Below are 12,087 nucleotides of genomic sequence, written 5' to 3'. Positions count from 1 at the left end.
TCCCCATCTGTAAAGTGGTTGTGGCAATAATACTTCCTATCTCTTAAGGTTGTTGTGAGCATTAAAAAGATCACGAATCTCAGTGGCTTAACACGCAGTAAGTCTTCCATATGATGTCATCTGTTGTCCCTGCTGTTTAGAGGAAGCGAGTTCTTTGTCCTTGCCTGCTGTTTAGAGGAAGTGAGTTCTTTGTCCTTGGGCGTATTCAAGAAGCAACTGCCGATCAACAAGCCATGAAGCTGTGTTGGGAAAGAGATTCCTGCATTAGACAAAGGATCGGATTAGGTGATCTTAAGTTTCCTTCCATTCTTGGCTTTCACATTCTTTGCTTCATTGAAACTGAGGTTAATTTGAAGGCCTCTGTTGGACTACCCTGGCAGGCTCCAGCTTTGGAGCTTTGTTTTTCCACCTTTGTACTTCCAAATCCTTGCTGTGGAGCAGAATCTGGAGAGCATGTCTCGAAGTGCACAACCCAGGAAGGAAAGCTTCTTTTGCTTGTCGGCTGCATTCTTGGAATTCCCAAGATTCCAGCCCCTTTTCCTCCTCGCATTGTAAACATGAGGTTCTTGTGGGGAGGACAAAAAGGTCGCTTACCAAACAGCGTTTGCTCCCAGGCTCTGATCTGAATAATTCAACTCATCTTCAGTGAGAGCACCAGGCCTGGGGATGATCTCAAGCCATTTGACAGGCACGGTGCTGATTTAGGCTAACAAGGGGCCATTGTCTGAGCACAAGAATGGCATCCTGGCTTCTTGGTGAGAAGAACCAGGTATGGGAACATAGCACAAGTCCAACTGACTCATCATCACCAACGGCACCAGTGGCAGTCAAGTGCCTTCCCAAATTTCCCTTTTAGCAGGACCAAGCCCTTGAGCAGGAGGAGGAGGCATTTATTGGGGATTGCTACAAATTCGGCTTTACTGCCACTGCCTTTATAACCACAATATAAAGTAACTCCCACAACACAGTGAAGATAAGCTCTTTAAAGAAAATATAAAAGCATTAGCTTGGCAATTCACCCAAACCTCATCATGCACCATAGACATTTTTGAAGTTTAACAAAGAAAAGCACATCATTAAAGAATACTGCTCTATCACCATTCTTATGCAAATCCTTCCAGATAGTTGGGTGGAAAATTCCATCTAACACGCAGTAAGAAATAAGTGTTGCAGGGTAGAAATTTCAGCTATACTGAGTGCATCTATCACTTGTATAATCCAAACTACTGTATGTGCACTGACTACAGAATTAGTATTGATCCATTCACCATGTAAACATCAAGTACTTTCTATTATTACTTGAAATAGCATGCTATCACAATTTCTATTTCCTCCTTCTATCTTAAATAGAAGTATTGCACATTAGCCCTTTCCTTCATGTACTTTTTTGCCCAGCTATCTAACTACAGTGTTCGGTGTGGTGCTGAGTTTCCTGCAGACATCTGCAGTATTAGCATTAAAGCACTTTATTTTCAAGTCCTCTCTGATGGAAGACAATACAACTTTCATTTACCCAAGAAACCTGTTACCAGAGCTCCTCTTAGAAACAAGCGCATTCTCCCCTCCTCTCTTTCTCTCTCTTTCTCTCTCTCTCACATATACACACACATACACATCATCCTTTGTTTTCTACTCATCCCCATGCTGAGATCACCACCATCGGTATGCACCTCCAGCCCCGCCCCCCAAGAGGACAGGACCACCAGGTCTCTGGAGCTCTGAGTAGTGGGAAAAGATTTGCCAAGGCTGAGAATGGTATCTGATTTCAGGATGACTTGTTATGGAAGCTCAAGATTTGACCCTGGGTTGCATCGTCCAAATGTCTGGATGCATACAGAAAAATTACTTTGGAGAATCAGTTCTGATGTTTGAAGGCATATAAAAAACATAGCAAGGAGTGAGCCTTCTCTTTCCCCTTTTCTGTTACCACAGCATAACAGCAGGAGGAAATTTGGAGTGGGTTCTGGACCCTGGAGGGTCAATTTTCGCTCAAGTAGCTCGGAGCTACAGCTGGCATAATTCGCGTTCTCTGGTGCCTGTGGCATTCCCTGGGTACCACAAGCATCCTAACTCAGGGCTCTGTGCTTCTTGTTACCTTTGCCGTGATGGGAACGACACACGCTGCGTGTGACTTAACTAGATTTCCAGGGTCTTCAGAGCCCAGCAGCAGCCCTAGTCAGAACACATACAATTTCATTCCTGTCAATGGGAATCTACACATTGCAAGCATCACCTGCCACAGAGCCAACTTTCATGAACGTTTGTAATACCCCTTTAACACAATCCAAGTTGTACAACACCATTGTCCTCTTTTACCAATATGTGAAGCCTCCAAATTTTCGTCTGAAACAAAACAAATCAAACAAACAAACAAAAAAACCACGAAAGCTGTGGCGTCGTTTAATGGAGAGAAAATATCCAGAACAAGCCGAGCACTATTCAGCCACCAGCCTTATGCCCAAACTCCTCTCGACCAATCCAAAACAATAATATTATTATTATTATTAACGAATTAATTGAAATTTTTCTTCATAAGTGACAGCTTTGTTACCAGACTCAACAGATGTAAACTCAAACAGATGAAATTGTGTAATTGGATGGTGCGTGTTTAATATTCAAAGAGAGTGTGAGGACCTTATAAAGGAACTGTGCACCTACTTCTGCCTCTCATAAATCTCCATCTTTATTTTGCAACATCAACTATTCAGTCTCTTGAACGCTCAGCTGTGTTTGAAGCAACAAAGTTTTATTCGCCCCCCTACAAAGTACCCCTTCCAGAAGTGGGACCCGATTTAAGATATGCGCATGCGCACTCTCTTTCTTGTGTATAATCATTTGGCCTAAACTCCAAAACCTCAAAATAGTGAGTGGATCAGGTTGTTCCAACAACAATCATGTTAACGTTTGGGGAAAATATAATTAATTAATTAATTAATTAACTGGCTGACTGACTAAAATAAAAGAAGGGTAGTAGCAACCATTGTTGGTTGCCTCTCCCCTCCCCCTTCCTCACTAGCAGCACCCTCTCTAATTTTGAGCAGGCAACCACCCCTCAACAGAAGGCAACCCTCTCCCTACCTCAGGGTGAACTCATGAACAGGCAGTCACTGCTGGAAAGAATCCCACTCTCTTGGCAGTGACCAGTCTAGGAGCGGACATGGGCCTCAACTCTGACAAACAAGACCGAGGGAATTGGACTGGGCCTTCAAAAGAAAGTTTCTTCACTCTTATAAAGAGGTGTGATGGAGAGTCCACCAACAGTAAAAACACTGTGCAGGACTGGATGTGCACATGACCCCTGAGCCCCAACAGTCATATTACGCAAGAGGCAAAAAGTCGTGATCCCTGTCAAGCTGCTGAATTAAGCAACCCTAAAACAACCCTACCCTGGGCTTCTTGTTTAAAAAAAAAAAGATATAATAGTCCCCACAGCCCTTATTAGAAGGGGATTTGAAGACCCCCAGTGGATACTTGAAACTGTGGATAGATCGTACCCAATCCAGTACATACTATGCTTTTTCTTTTCCATACAAACCTACCACAAAGTTTCACTTCTAAGTGAAGAGTAAGAGATTAACAACAATAACTAATAATAAAATAGAACAATTATAAGGAGAGACTATAATAAAATTCATGTGAATGTGGTCTCTCTCTCTCTCTCTCTCTGTCACTGCACTCACCCTTCTCTGAGCGATGGTGTGAGGTGACAGAATGCCTCTGTGATAAGACGACATGAGGTGAGTGGTTTGGTAGATGTTTGGCTCCTACTGGTCTTCTGAGGATCCATCAGAAGAAGGATCATCTGCTTCCAGACTACAATTGATGGTGGGTAACTGAAAATGAAGAAAGCAAAACCGGGGGGGAGGGGGGCTATTGTATTATTTTCCTCATGGCTGGGGTTCCCATTACTACAATCAAAAGCAGCTTTTCTGCCACAGGTCATTGTCATCCTTAGAGATTGGTATGGTGAAAAACGACTCTCCACTCACTTCCTGTCTTGCTGCATCCTTGCCCCAGACAAACTTCTTGGTTGAAATGGGCACATTTATGTATTTGAGAAAACGCAGGTTAATGATGCTCTAAAAATAAATAAATAAGAGGTACTAATGAATCTTTCCACTGAGCACCTTCTCCAAAGAAAGAAAAATCCCATGATAGCCTATTAACCAAAATCTGCCCTGTGCACACCCAAGAACATCCAGCCGTGTGTGGCTACAAGAGCTCCAAGATGGCCTCCTTATTAAAAGCTGAGGGAGTGATTACAGTGTAAAGAGATGCATTCGTTGGAGGCCCTGGTGCTTCACAGGTTTTAGGAAATAAAGGCCTCGTTCTACAGTAACGTTTTCCAGGCTTGTTTGGGCACAGACGCACATTGCTTTCCTCATGGAGAAGGTCAGGCAGAAATACACAGGTTGAAGAGGGGCGGGGCCTTTCCTCCACCAGCTCAGTCGAACCCAAAGACTGCCCCTGAGTCATTTCCCCTGAATCGCTAGGACTCCTGGGGTCATTTCAGAAATGATCATCTAAAACAAGAATGAGGGGGCCACTTGTGTTTTGCGTAATAGACTATTTTAAGCAAGAAAAAGACATGAAGTCTTAAAAGTTTACACAAACAAAAATGCGTGTGAAGGAATGATGAGGTGCTCTGTCAACAGAGGAGAAATGGCCACAGCAAAGCCAGTGAAGGAAGACTCCCCACCTCTCGGTCAGGATTCACCTGCAGTCCTCCAGAGTACGATCACCTGAGACTCTAGGCTGGGAAGAGAAAGACGAGCAACTAAACATAGTTTGAGACCTCTACAGGAAGACGTTAGGGAACCTTAGGGTCAAAAAGGTGGGGTTATACCATAAACAACATTAAAAGGCTAAAGACAGCTTTGGAGAAAATATTTGCAGCACATGTAACAGACAAAGCTTAAATATTCATACTATATGGAATCTACAAGTCAATTTAAATTTTTTAAAAAGACAACTCAATATAAAAAATGAGGAAAGAATATGGACAATTTATAGGAAAAAAAATACAGGTGACCAATAAATATATGAAAGGAATCTCAGTTCCATGGCTAATTAGGGAAATGCAAAATGAAACAATGCAACACCACTCTCAGCCTTATGTTTGCAAAAATTGAGAAGACATAATATCCAGGGTTGCAAATAAAGTAGAGAAATGGGCACTCTCACACATCTGATGGAAGTGTGAATTGAAACACAGTTTTGGAGGACAATTTGGCAATGTCTATCAAACTTAAAATGCAATTCCATTTTAGGAGTCTGCACTACAGATATATTTGCACATGGCGGTAAAGATATAGCTACAAGGATACTCACTGCAACATTGTTTGTAATTGCAAACACACAGGAAACAATGTAAATGTCCATCAGAGAGGACAGATTAAAAATGCTCTGGTCTATGCATGAAATAGAACAGTGAGCAAACATTAAAAACAATGAGGTAGATACGGATGTGTTATTATAGAAGCATCTGAAATGTAAAAAAAAAAAAAAAAATGAATAAAGAAAAGCACATGTTCCAAGAAAAATTTTAAATAAAAGATAATGTGCATATATCCTCTTTTTAATATATCTAATATGATGTCAGGAATAAAGTAAATACCCAATACATATTGGAAGTATAAATGGCTTATAATTATTTGCTAGAGGAATGAATGGCTGATGAATAAATAAATGATGAATGTACATGTAAACACGAAAAATTTGAAAAGATACCCAAGGTTAGCTCAGTGTAATGGGAGGAAGAATCACTTTTCACATAATATCTTTTTTATAGATTGTTTTAAAAACTTTACAGTTGTAATTTTCCCATTAACAGAAATAGAAAAGTTAAAGATCCATCTCTGTTTCTGTTTAAAGATGTTAAAACCTTAATACTGAAAGACAAAGGAAAGACATAATGAAAATATTTGCAACATATGTAACGAAATTAATGCCACTGAACATAAAGGGCTCTTACCAATCAATAAGACAGAAATAAACGCAGAAAAAAATAATAAATAGCCAAATCCTGTGTGGTCAACATTGGCAATTGTCTACCTATAATCTATTCTTTCTTCCAAATAGACCCATATTAGAGGATGGGCCAGCCATATGTTTATTACCCAAATGAAAAAGTACAAATGACCAAAAATCTTGTGAAAAAATATTTAATCTCATATAGTCAAAGAACTACAAATTAAACAAAGTAAAATACTTGGATTTTGCTCATAACATAGGCCAAAACAAGGAAAAGATTTCTATTATCCGGTGTTGTCAAGGACTTGGAGAAAGGCATTCTCAAGCAAAGTCAATGGGAATGTAAATTGGCACAATTATTTGGGCTGTAATTTGATATACCTTATCACAGTTGAAGCATATTATCTTCAACCTAGAAATTCCACTTCTAGGAATCTGTCCCACAGAATCCCTTACACAATTACCCAAGGATATGCAAGAATGTTGTCTAGAGGCTTGTTCACTAGCAACAATCTGGGAAAACTTTCCCCTGTCCATCAGGAGAGCTGTAAATAAGCACACAAGGATCTCTGCCCTGACAGAGACTTTGTTCAGTTGGAGGCAGAGACAGACGATAAACAAGGACATAAATAAGCAAGATACGTTCCAGTGACATAAGTACTATGTAAAGGAAATAAAATTAGGTGATATGATAGAGCATGTTTGGGGGTACAGAGGTAGACAGGGCAGAGGCGAGACTATTACACATGAAGCCATTCAGGGATGACTCCCTGGAGGGGAATACTGAGCTAAGATCAGAACGATGACCAAGAACTAGCCCAGCAAATAGAAGGCCCAGAGACCCTGTAGGAGGAAGACAAAGGATAACCAATAAGAAGGAGAAAGGGAAAAGATGAGACTAGAGAGGAGAGTTTTGGAAGCCACTGGGGTACTAAGCAAGGAGGGACGTGACCAGCTTTGCCATTTTGAAAAGATCATTCTGGCTGCCAGGTGAAGAATGTATTGTAGGAAAATACCAATGAGAGAACGGAGAGAAGTGAGGAGGTCCTGGCAAGATGGACTGGGGGCTGAGCCCAGGTAGCTGGCAGTGGAAAGTGAGAGAAGTGTCCAGATAATGGCGTACTTTGGAGGTAGAGCCAACAGGATTTGCTAGTGGATTGCTCTTGGCGTCTGACAGTAAGTGAAGAAGGAATTGAGGATGGCACCAAATTTGGGGCCTGGTGGTGGTATTTACTGAGATGAGAGAGCCCGGGGGCGGGGGGGGGAGGAGAAGTTTAGTAGAGAAATTCCAGAGTCCATTTTGGACTTGGGAAGCTTGCATGTCCTATGAGACAGGCAAGTAGAGATAAAGTGGGAAATTAACATATATATTTGCAAATGCAGAGAGAAAAATCTGGGAGGTTATCCACCGACCCGATAAAGGGATTCTCTCCAGGAAGTGCAACTGGGGGTAGGGGGAGGGGAGATGAAGAGGAAAGAAGCTACTTCTACATTTGACTTTATATACATTAATAAGGTTTGAAATTGTTACAATGAATATGTATTACCTTTGAAATTTAAATAAATGAATATAAATAAAAGACTAACTGAGTGATTTTCAAATTTTTCCGCAGAGCTTTTTCTTCAAACAAAATCTTATCCAGAATGCTCTTCCCACTGTCATTATTCAGGCGTCAGCTCAAATATCACCTCAGAGAGACCATCCTTAAACAGGATCTAAAGTATCTCCACTTCTTCCTTCCCCCCCAAGTCACTCTGTTGCATGCCCCGTTTTATTGTGTTCATATCACTTACAACCCAAAACTGACCTATCTGTCTGTTTCCTGGCCTTCCCTGCTAGAAAATATTGGTCAAGAGTAGGGAGGTTGTATATCCTGGTCTCCAAATAGTTCTAGAATCTGGAACACTGAGTTGCATACAGTAGGCACTCAATAAATACTCCTTTGATTAAAAATGAACTCCAGTTTGTCCTCAGGATAAAAAGCTGAGCTGCTTCAATGGAACCAAGGCTAGGGGTCCAGAGTCTTGTCTCTCCCTTTCTCTCTCTCTCTCTCTCCACTCCCTTCCCACCATCACTGGCTGCCTTAGGGTATATCCCAGGAACCCCCAGGGCCCTGAAAGAAAGAAACTGCAAAAACCACAGGACTGTCTGATGGCTCAGATCTTTTCCAGTTCAGACAGTCTACAAAGGTCTGACCTGAGCCCTCCTTCTCAGTTTCCACCCGGGACCACCACAGTAGGTCTCATCCAGACTCAGGGAGAGCTCTACCCATCTCCACATCACCTCCACTAGGCCAGCTGGCCTCACACAGGCCACCCTCTGCCAGGTGCTCCAGACTGTGCCGACTAGCCCCATACAGCACCTGCTCATGGAGTCACCAGTGAGGGACAGCTCCAGCTCGGCCCCAACTCAGTTCCACACTGGGTACAGGTGCACCCAGAAACAGACGTGGGGCTTGTTCTGCAGGGGCTGCATGCGGGAGATAACTCAGGTCATAGTCAATTCCCTGGCCTTCTAGTGGCTCTCACAGGAATGTGGTCAAGTCCAACTTAGTCCCTAGTTCTTTCTCAAGCCTTCCAAAGTGTCCTGAGGCCACACAGTCAAAATTAAATAAAGACTGGCTGTCTTTGTGCATGCAGTCGGTTGCTGTCTTTGTGAGATATGGGTGATGGAACTGCCACGCCTCCAAGAAAGAGAAATGCCATCTGTCTGCCTCACTTGGCCTCAATGTCACTTCAACCAGAGGTTAGTAAGCATCCCTAGGCATTGTCTTCTGTCCATTCTGTGGTCCAGAGAGACTAGTTCTCACCCTCAGACTGCGCTGCTCCCCAGCCTCAGCCAAGGCCAGGGGTTTCCCTATGCACCTGGGTGTAGGGCCAGCATCTCTCAGCAAGAGTCCCGAGCAGAACCAAGAGCAGTCACTCATTCACTCTATGTAAAGGTAAGTCCCTGCCACTCTCAGGTCCTTGCCACACATCAGAATCCTCTTCCTTACACCCACTGTCTCCCATGACTACTAGGTGTACCTCTGCTTCTGGGTGGGCTGAGGGTGGAACTTAGGGTAGGCAGAGCCTCAGGGATAAAGCCTGAGAGACCAGAGTAGTGAGGAGGAATCTTGCGGTCCTCACTGCAGTGATTCTCAGGAAGGAGAGGGCTGGAGGAACGTGGCGGGCCCCTTCCCCAGAGCCCAGCGCGTGGTGCTCAGGGGCCACCTGCTGGCAGCTGGGGGCATGTGTGACTCTGGGGAGAGGGTTGCTTAGACCCAGGGCTCCTCCAAGGGCACACACACACACAGGCACCCCAGTACACGGTGTGCATGCATGCGCCCACACAGAAACATACATCCCACATGCCCCAGCATGCATGTGCATACACAGAGAGCCATGCATACATGCACATGCCCATGCAGATATGAACACAAGCATGCAAGCAGACAGACATAACAGAATTATATACTGCTCATAAGCGTGCACCTGCACACCCCCACGGGCACACAGCTTGCATATACATTAAAGCATGTGCAAAGACATTAAGGTGCATATATACTAGTGCATATACTGTAAGGCATGGGCCCCTACTGAGCGCCTCCCTCCCCAGGGCCCTTTCTGCAATTGCCTTCCTCCCAGTCATCACGAAAGATGGAAACCCACATGAATTCTGCCCCTCTGCTCTCCTGCTCTTTGCAGTAGACAGTGCTCAGTCTGTGGCTCCATTACCAAGGGCCCCTCAGAGGACTGCGGCCAGAGGACCACAACCCCACCTCTGTGCTTAGCTGCCAGCATGCATCTCCCCTCGCCTGGGACCTGGGAGTGTGGCCAGCAAGGGTGTGATGACAGAGGTGTGCCTCAACACCATGAGAACAAAGATTCCAGGGCCCTGGTTGACTGTGATGTCAATATGGGATGCTCCCCACCCAGTCCCAGAGCAAGGTGGGCCACAGCTGCACGGAGATGGGGTCTACAAAGGTGGGAGGTGACACTCTGGAACTGTCTGAGAAACTGAAGCTGTGCAGACACCTCCAAGGGTTGGTTTAAGGGCTGACAGAGCCTCAGAAGCCCAGATTCAAGGACAAGGAAGGCAGAACATATTCACTGAATGCCTGCTGCCTGTACAGCACTATTCCCACACTCATTCAACGTCTACTTCTCTTATGAGGCAGGGAGGCTCATGAGTCTTCCCATAACAAGCCATCACCAGGTGCCACTCTTTCCCTTCTTAAATATGCCTCTGTTTATTCCAGGGATGCACCAACTGGTCCAAGCTCCCATTAGCTCTCGTCTGGGCCAGTGGCACAGCCTCCTCCTTGCGCCCTTCCCTACTCTTGTCCCCTCCAATCTGCCCTCCCTAATTCAAACAGATCAGTTTTAACAACACAGAGCTGAAAGTCTCTTTACTGGCTTCAGTGACTTCTTGTGCTAAGGACCAAGACCAAAACCCAAATCTCTGCTTTGCACCCTCCCCTACTTCTTGCCTCTCCTGTCTGCCCTTCCACACTGGTCCTTCTCACCCCTCAAATGTCGCCCCACTTCCTCCCACAGCAGTCACTTTGCACATGCTCTTCCCTCTACTCCCCATCCGCACGCCCTCGCCTGAGAAAATCCGCCTTCCCCTCTCTCCCCAAACATCATTTCCTCCTGATGCCTTTCTTGTCGCCTGACCTCCTCTCCCTGGCAAACACTCCTAACTCCCTGTGGTTCTATTATAACACACAGCAGCACTTGCACTGACCTATCCGTGCTGTTATGTGACTTCCCTCTGTCTGCTCTGTCCCCTAGGCTCTGAGCTCTGCCAGGGCAAAGACCTTGTCTCTTGCTCATTCTTTTATACCCAAGTTCCCCGAAACTGCACGCGCTGGAGAAGTCCCTGGTTGGAATGATCCAAGCCAGCCCATCCTCCCATCAGCCCTGGCCAACTCAGCAGAAGAGACTGTGCATTTGTTTCTACCTTGGCAGGCCTGTCCTATTATCGTTCTTGAGCAAAATGATAACAACCTGATTGGCAAAAGGCCGTGCTTACCTGTAAGCCTGGATAAATGGAAATAAACCCACTAACAGAAGAAAAAGAGCAGCCGATATGAGCATCATCTCAGGAAGGCAGTGGAAGCATTTTAATGTGCAGTCCCAAGGGCATACACAATAGAGCACTGACCAAGTAAGACTGTTAAACTTCTATACATCTTTTTAGATATTCACCACCCAAAGGACAGATCAGGCCTCTCGGAAGTCCTGAGGGCTGGGGACAGAGAACTCGGGGGCAGTCACGCCTCCTCCATAAGAGCAACCATACAACCCATGGAGCCTCTTTAGAAACAATTAAGACTTTCAAGACCATGACTGGAGAGCAGTAGCCAAGTTCAGGGCCTTTCTGTGTAACTACACAGGCGGCTGATCCTGCTCCTTCGCCCTGGAAAACCGGGCAGCCCAGAACCACCCACACACCATCCAATTCTGGAAACAGTCGCTTACTAAACACCTCACCTGTGCCCTGTTCTTGCCTGCACGGAGCTCAGAGCCTGCGAGTGGGAAAGCAGTCAGTGCACAGCTGCAAAGAGAACTCAGTGTGTCTTCACTCCCCTGGAGGCAGGAGAGGAGGACGGGCCCCTCCCAGATCCCAGAATCTCAGGGGTGATCGACGATCTGCTAAAGTGCAAACACGCCCAGGAGATGGTCTCATGCAAGGTGTCCTGAAGATGACTTCACTCCTTCTGCAAGACCCTGGCTGCATTTTGGTGGGGGGAGTTAGAGAAAATCTGGCTAAAGACAGCTCGCCCAGTGCTGCCAGGAAGGGAGGGTCCTTAGAGCCAGATGTCCCCTTGACTGTTTCATGACAGTAAAGTACACTCTTTCAGGAATTCTGTTGGAAGCAAAACTGCTTCCTGACAATTCTGCATCTCTGTGCCAGCGGGAGCGTGAAGTTTGCGGGTTTCCTCCCCCAAGAACCCTGGTTGCAGTGTTTTTGCCAAAGAAGAGCCAGGGAAGACATCAAGGCAAACTTCAACCCCCCACATGCAAGGAAAATAAAAGCCACCATTGGTTGTCGAGCAGCCTAAAGCAAGCCTGTGTCATGAGCTTTTACATTTCGCTCTCACATGAGTGTGCCGTCCTGTCTTGAGA

At 45.1% G+C, this 12,087-nt stretch overlaps 1 protein-coding gene across 4 annotated transcripts in view; it reads right to left on the bottom strand.

Moving 5' to 3' along the window:
* Positions 1 to 11,683, bottom strand: part of LOC309846252 (uncharacterized protein) — a 543,217-nt gene extending 531,534 nt beyond the window's left edge. For 3 of the 4 annotated variants that reach the window (XM_082695118.1, XM_082695117.1, XM_082695119.1), the window contains exon 1: positions 3,681 to 3,857. In XM_082695118.1, coding sequence (XP_082551244.1) covers positions 3,681 to 3,802 — 122 coding nt within the window. In that variant the 5' untranslated portion in view covers positions 3,803 to 3,857. Of the gene's footprint in view, positions 1 to 3,680; positions 3,858 to 11,451 lie in introns of those variants that run through there. The other variant, XR_014301811.1, reaches the window with a different exon arrangement.
* Between the last annotated feature and the right edge of the window lie 404 nt (positions 11,684 to 12,087).

The sequence above is a fragment of the Mustela nivalis genome (assembly GCF_964662115.1).
Source record: "Mustela nivalis genome assembly, chromosome: 13".
NCBI lineage: Eukaryota > Metazoa > Chordata > Mammalia > Carnivora > Mustelidae > Mustela > Mustela nivalis.
Note: the sequence above shows the minus strand (reverse complement) of the source record. Positions and strands in the feature narration are given on the sequence as shown.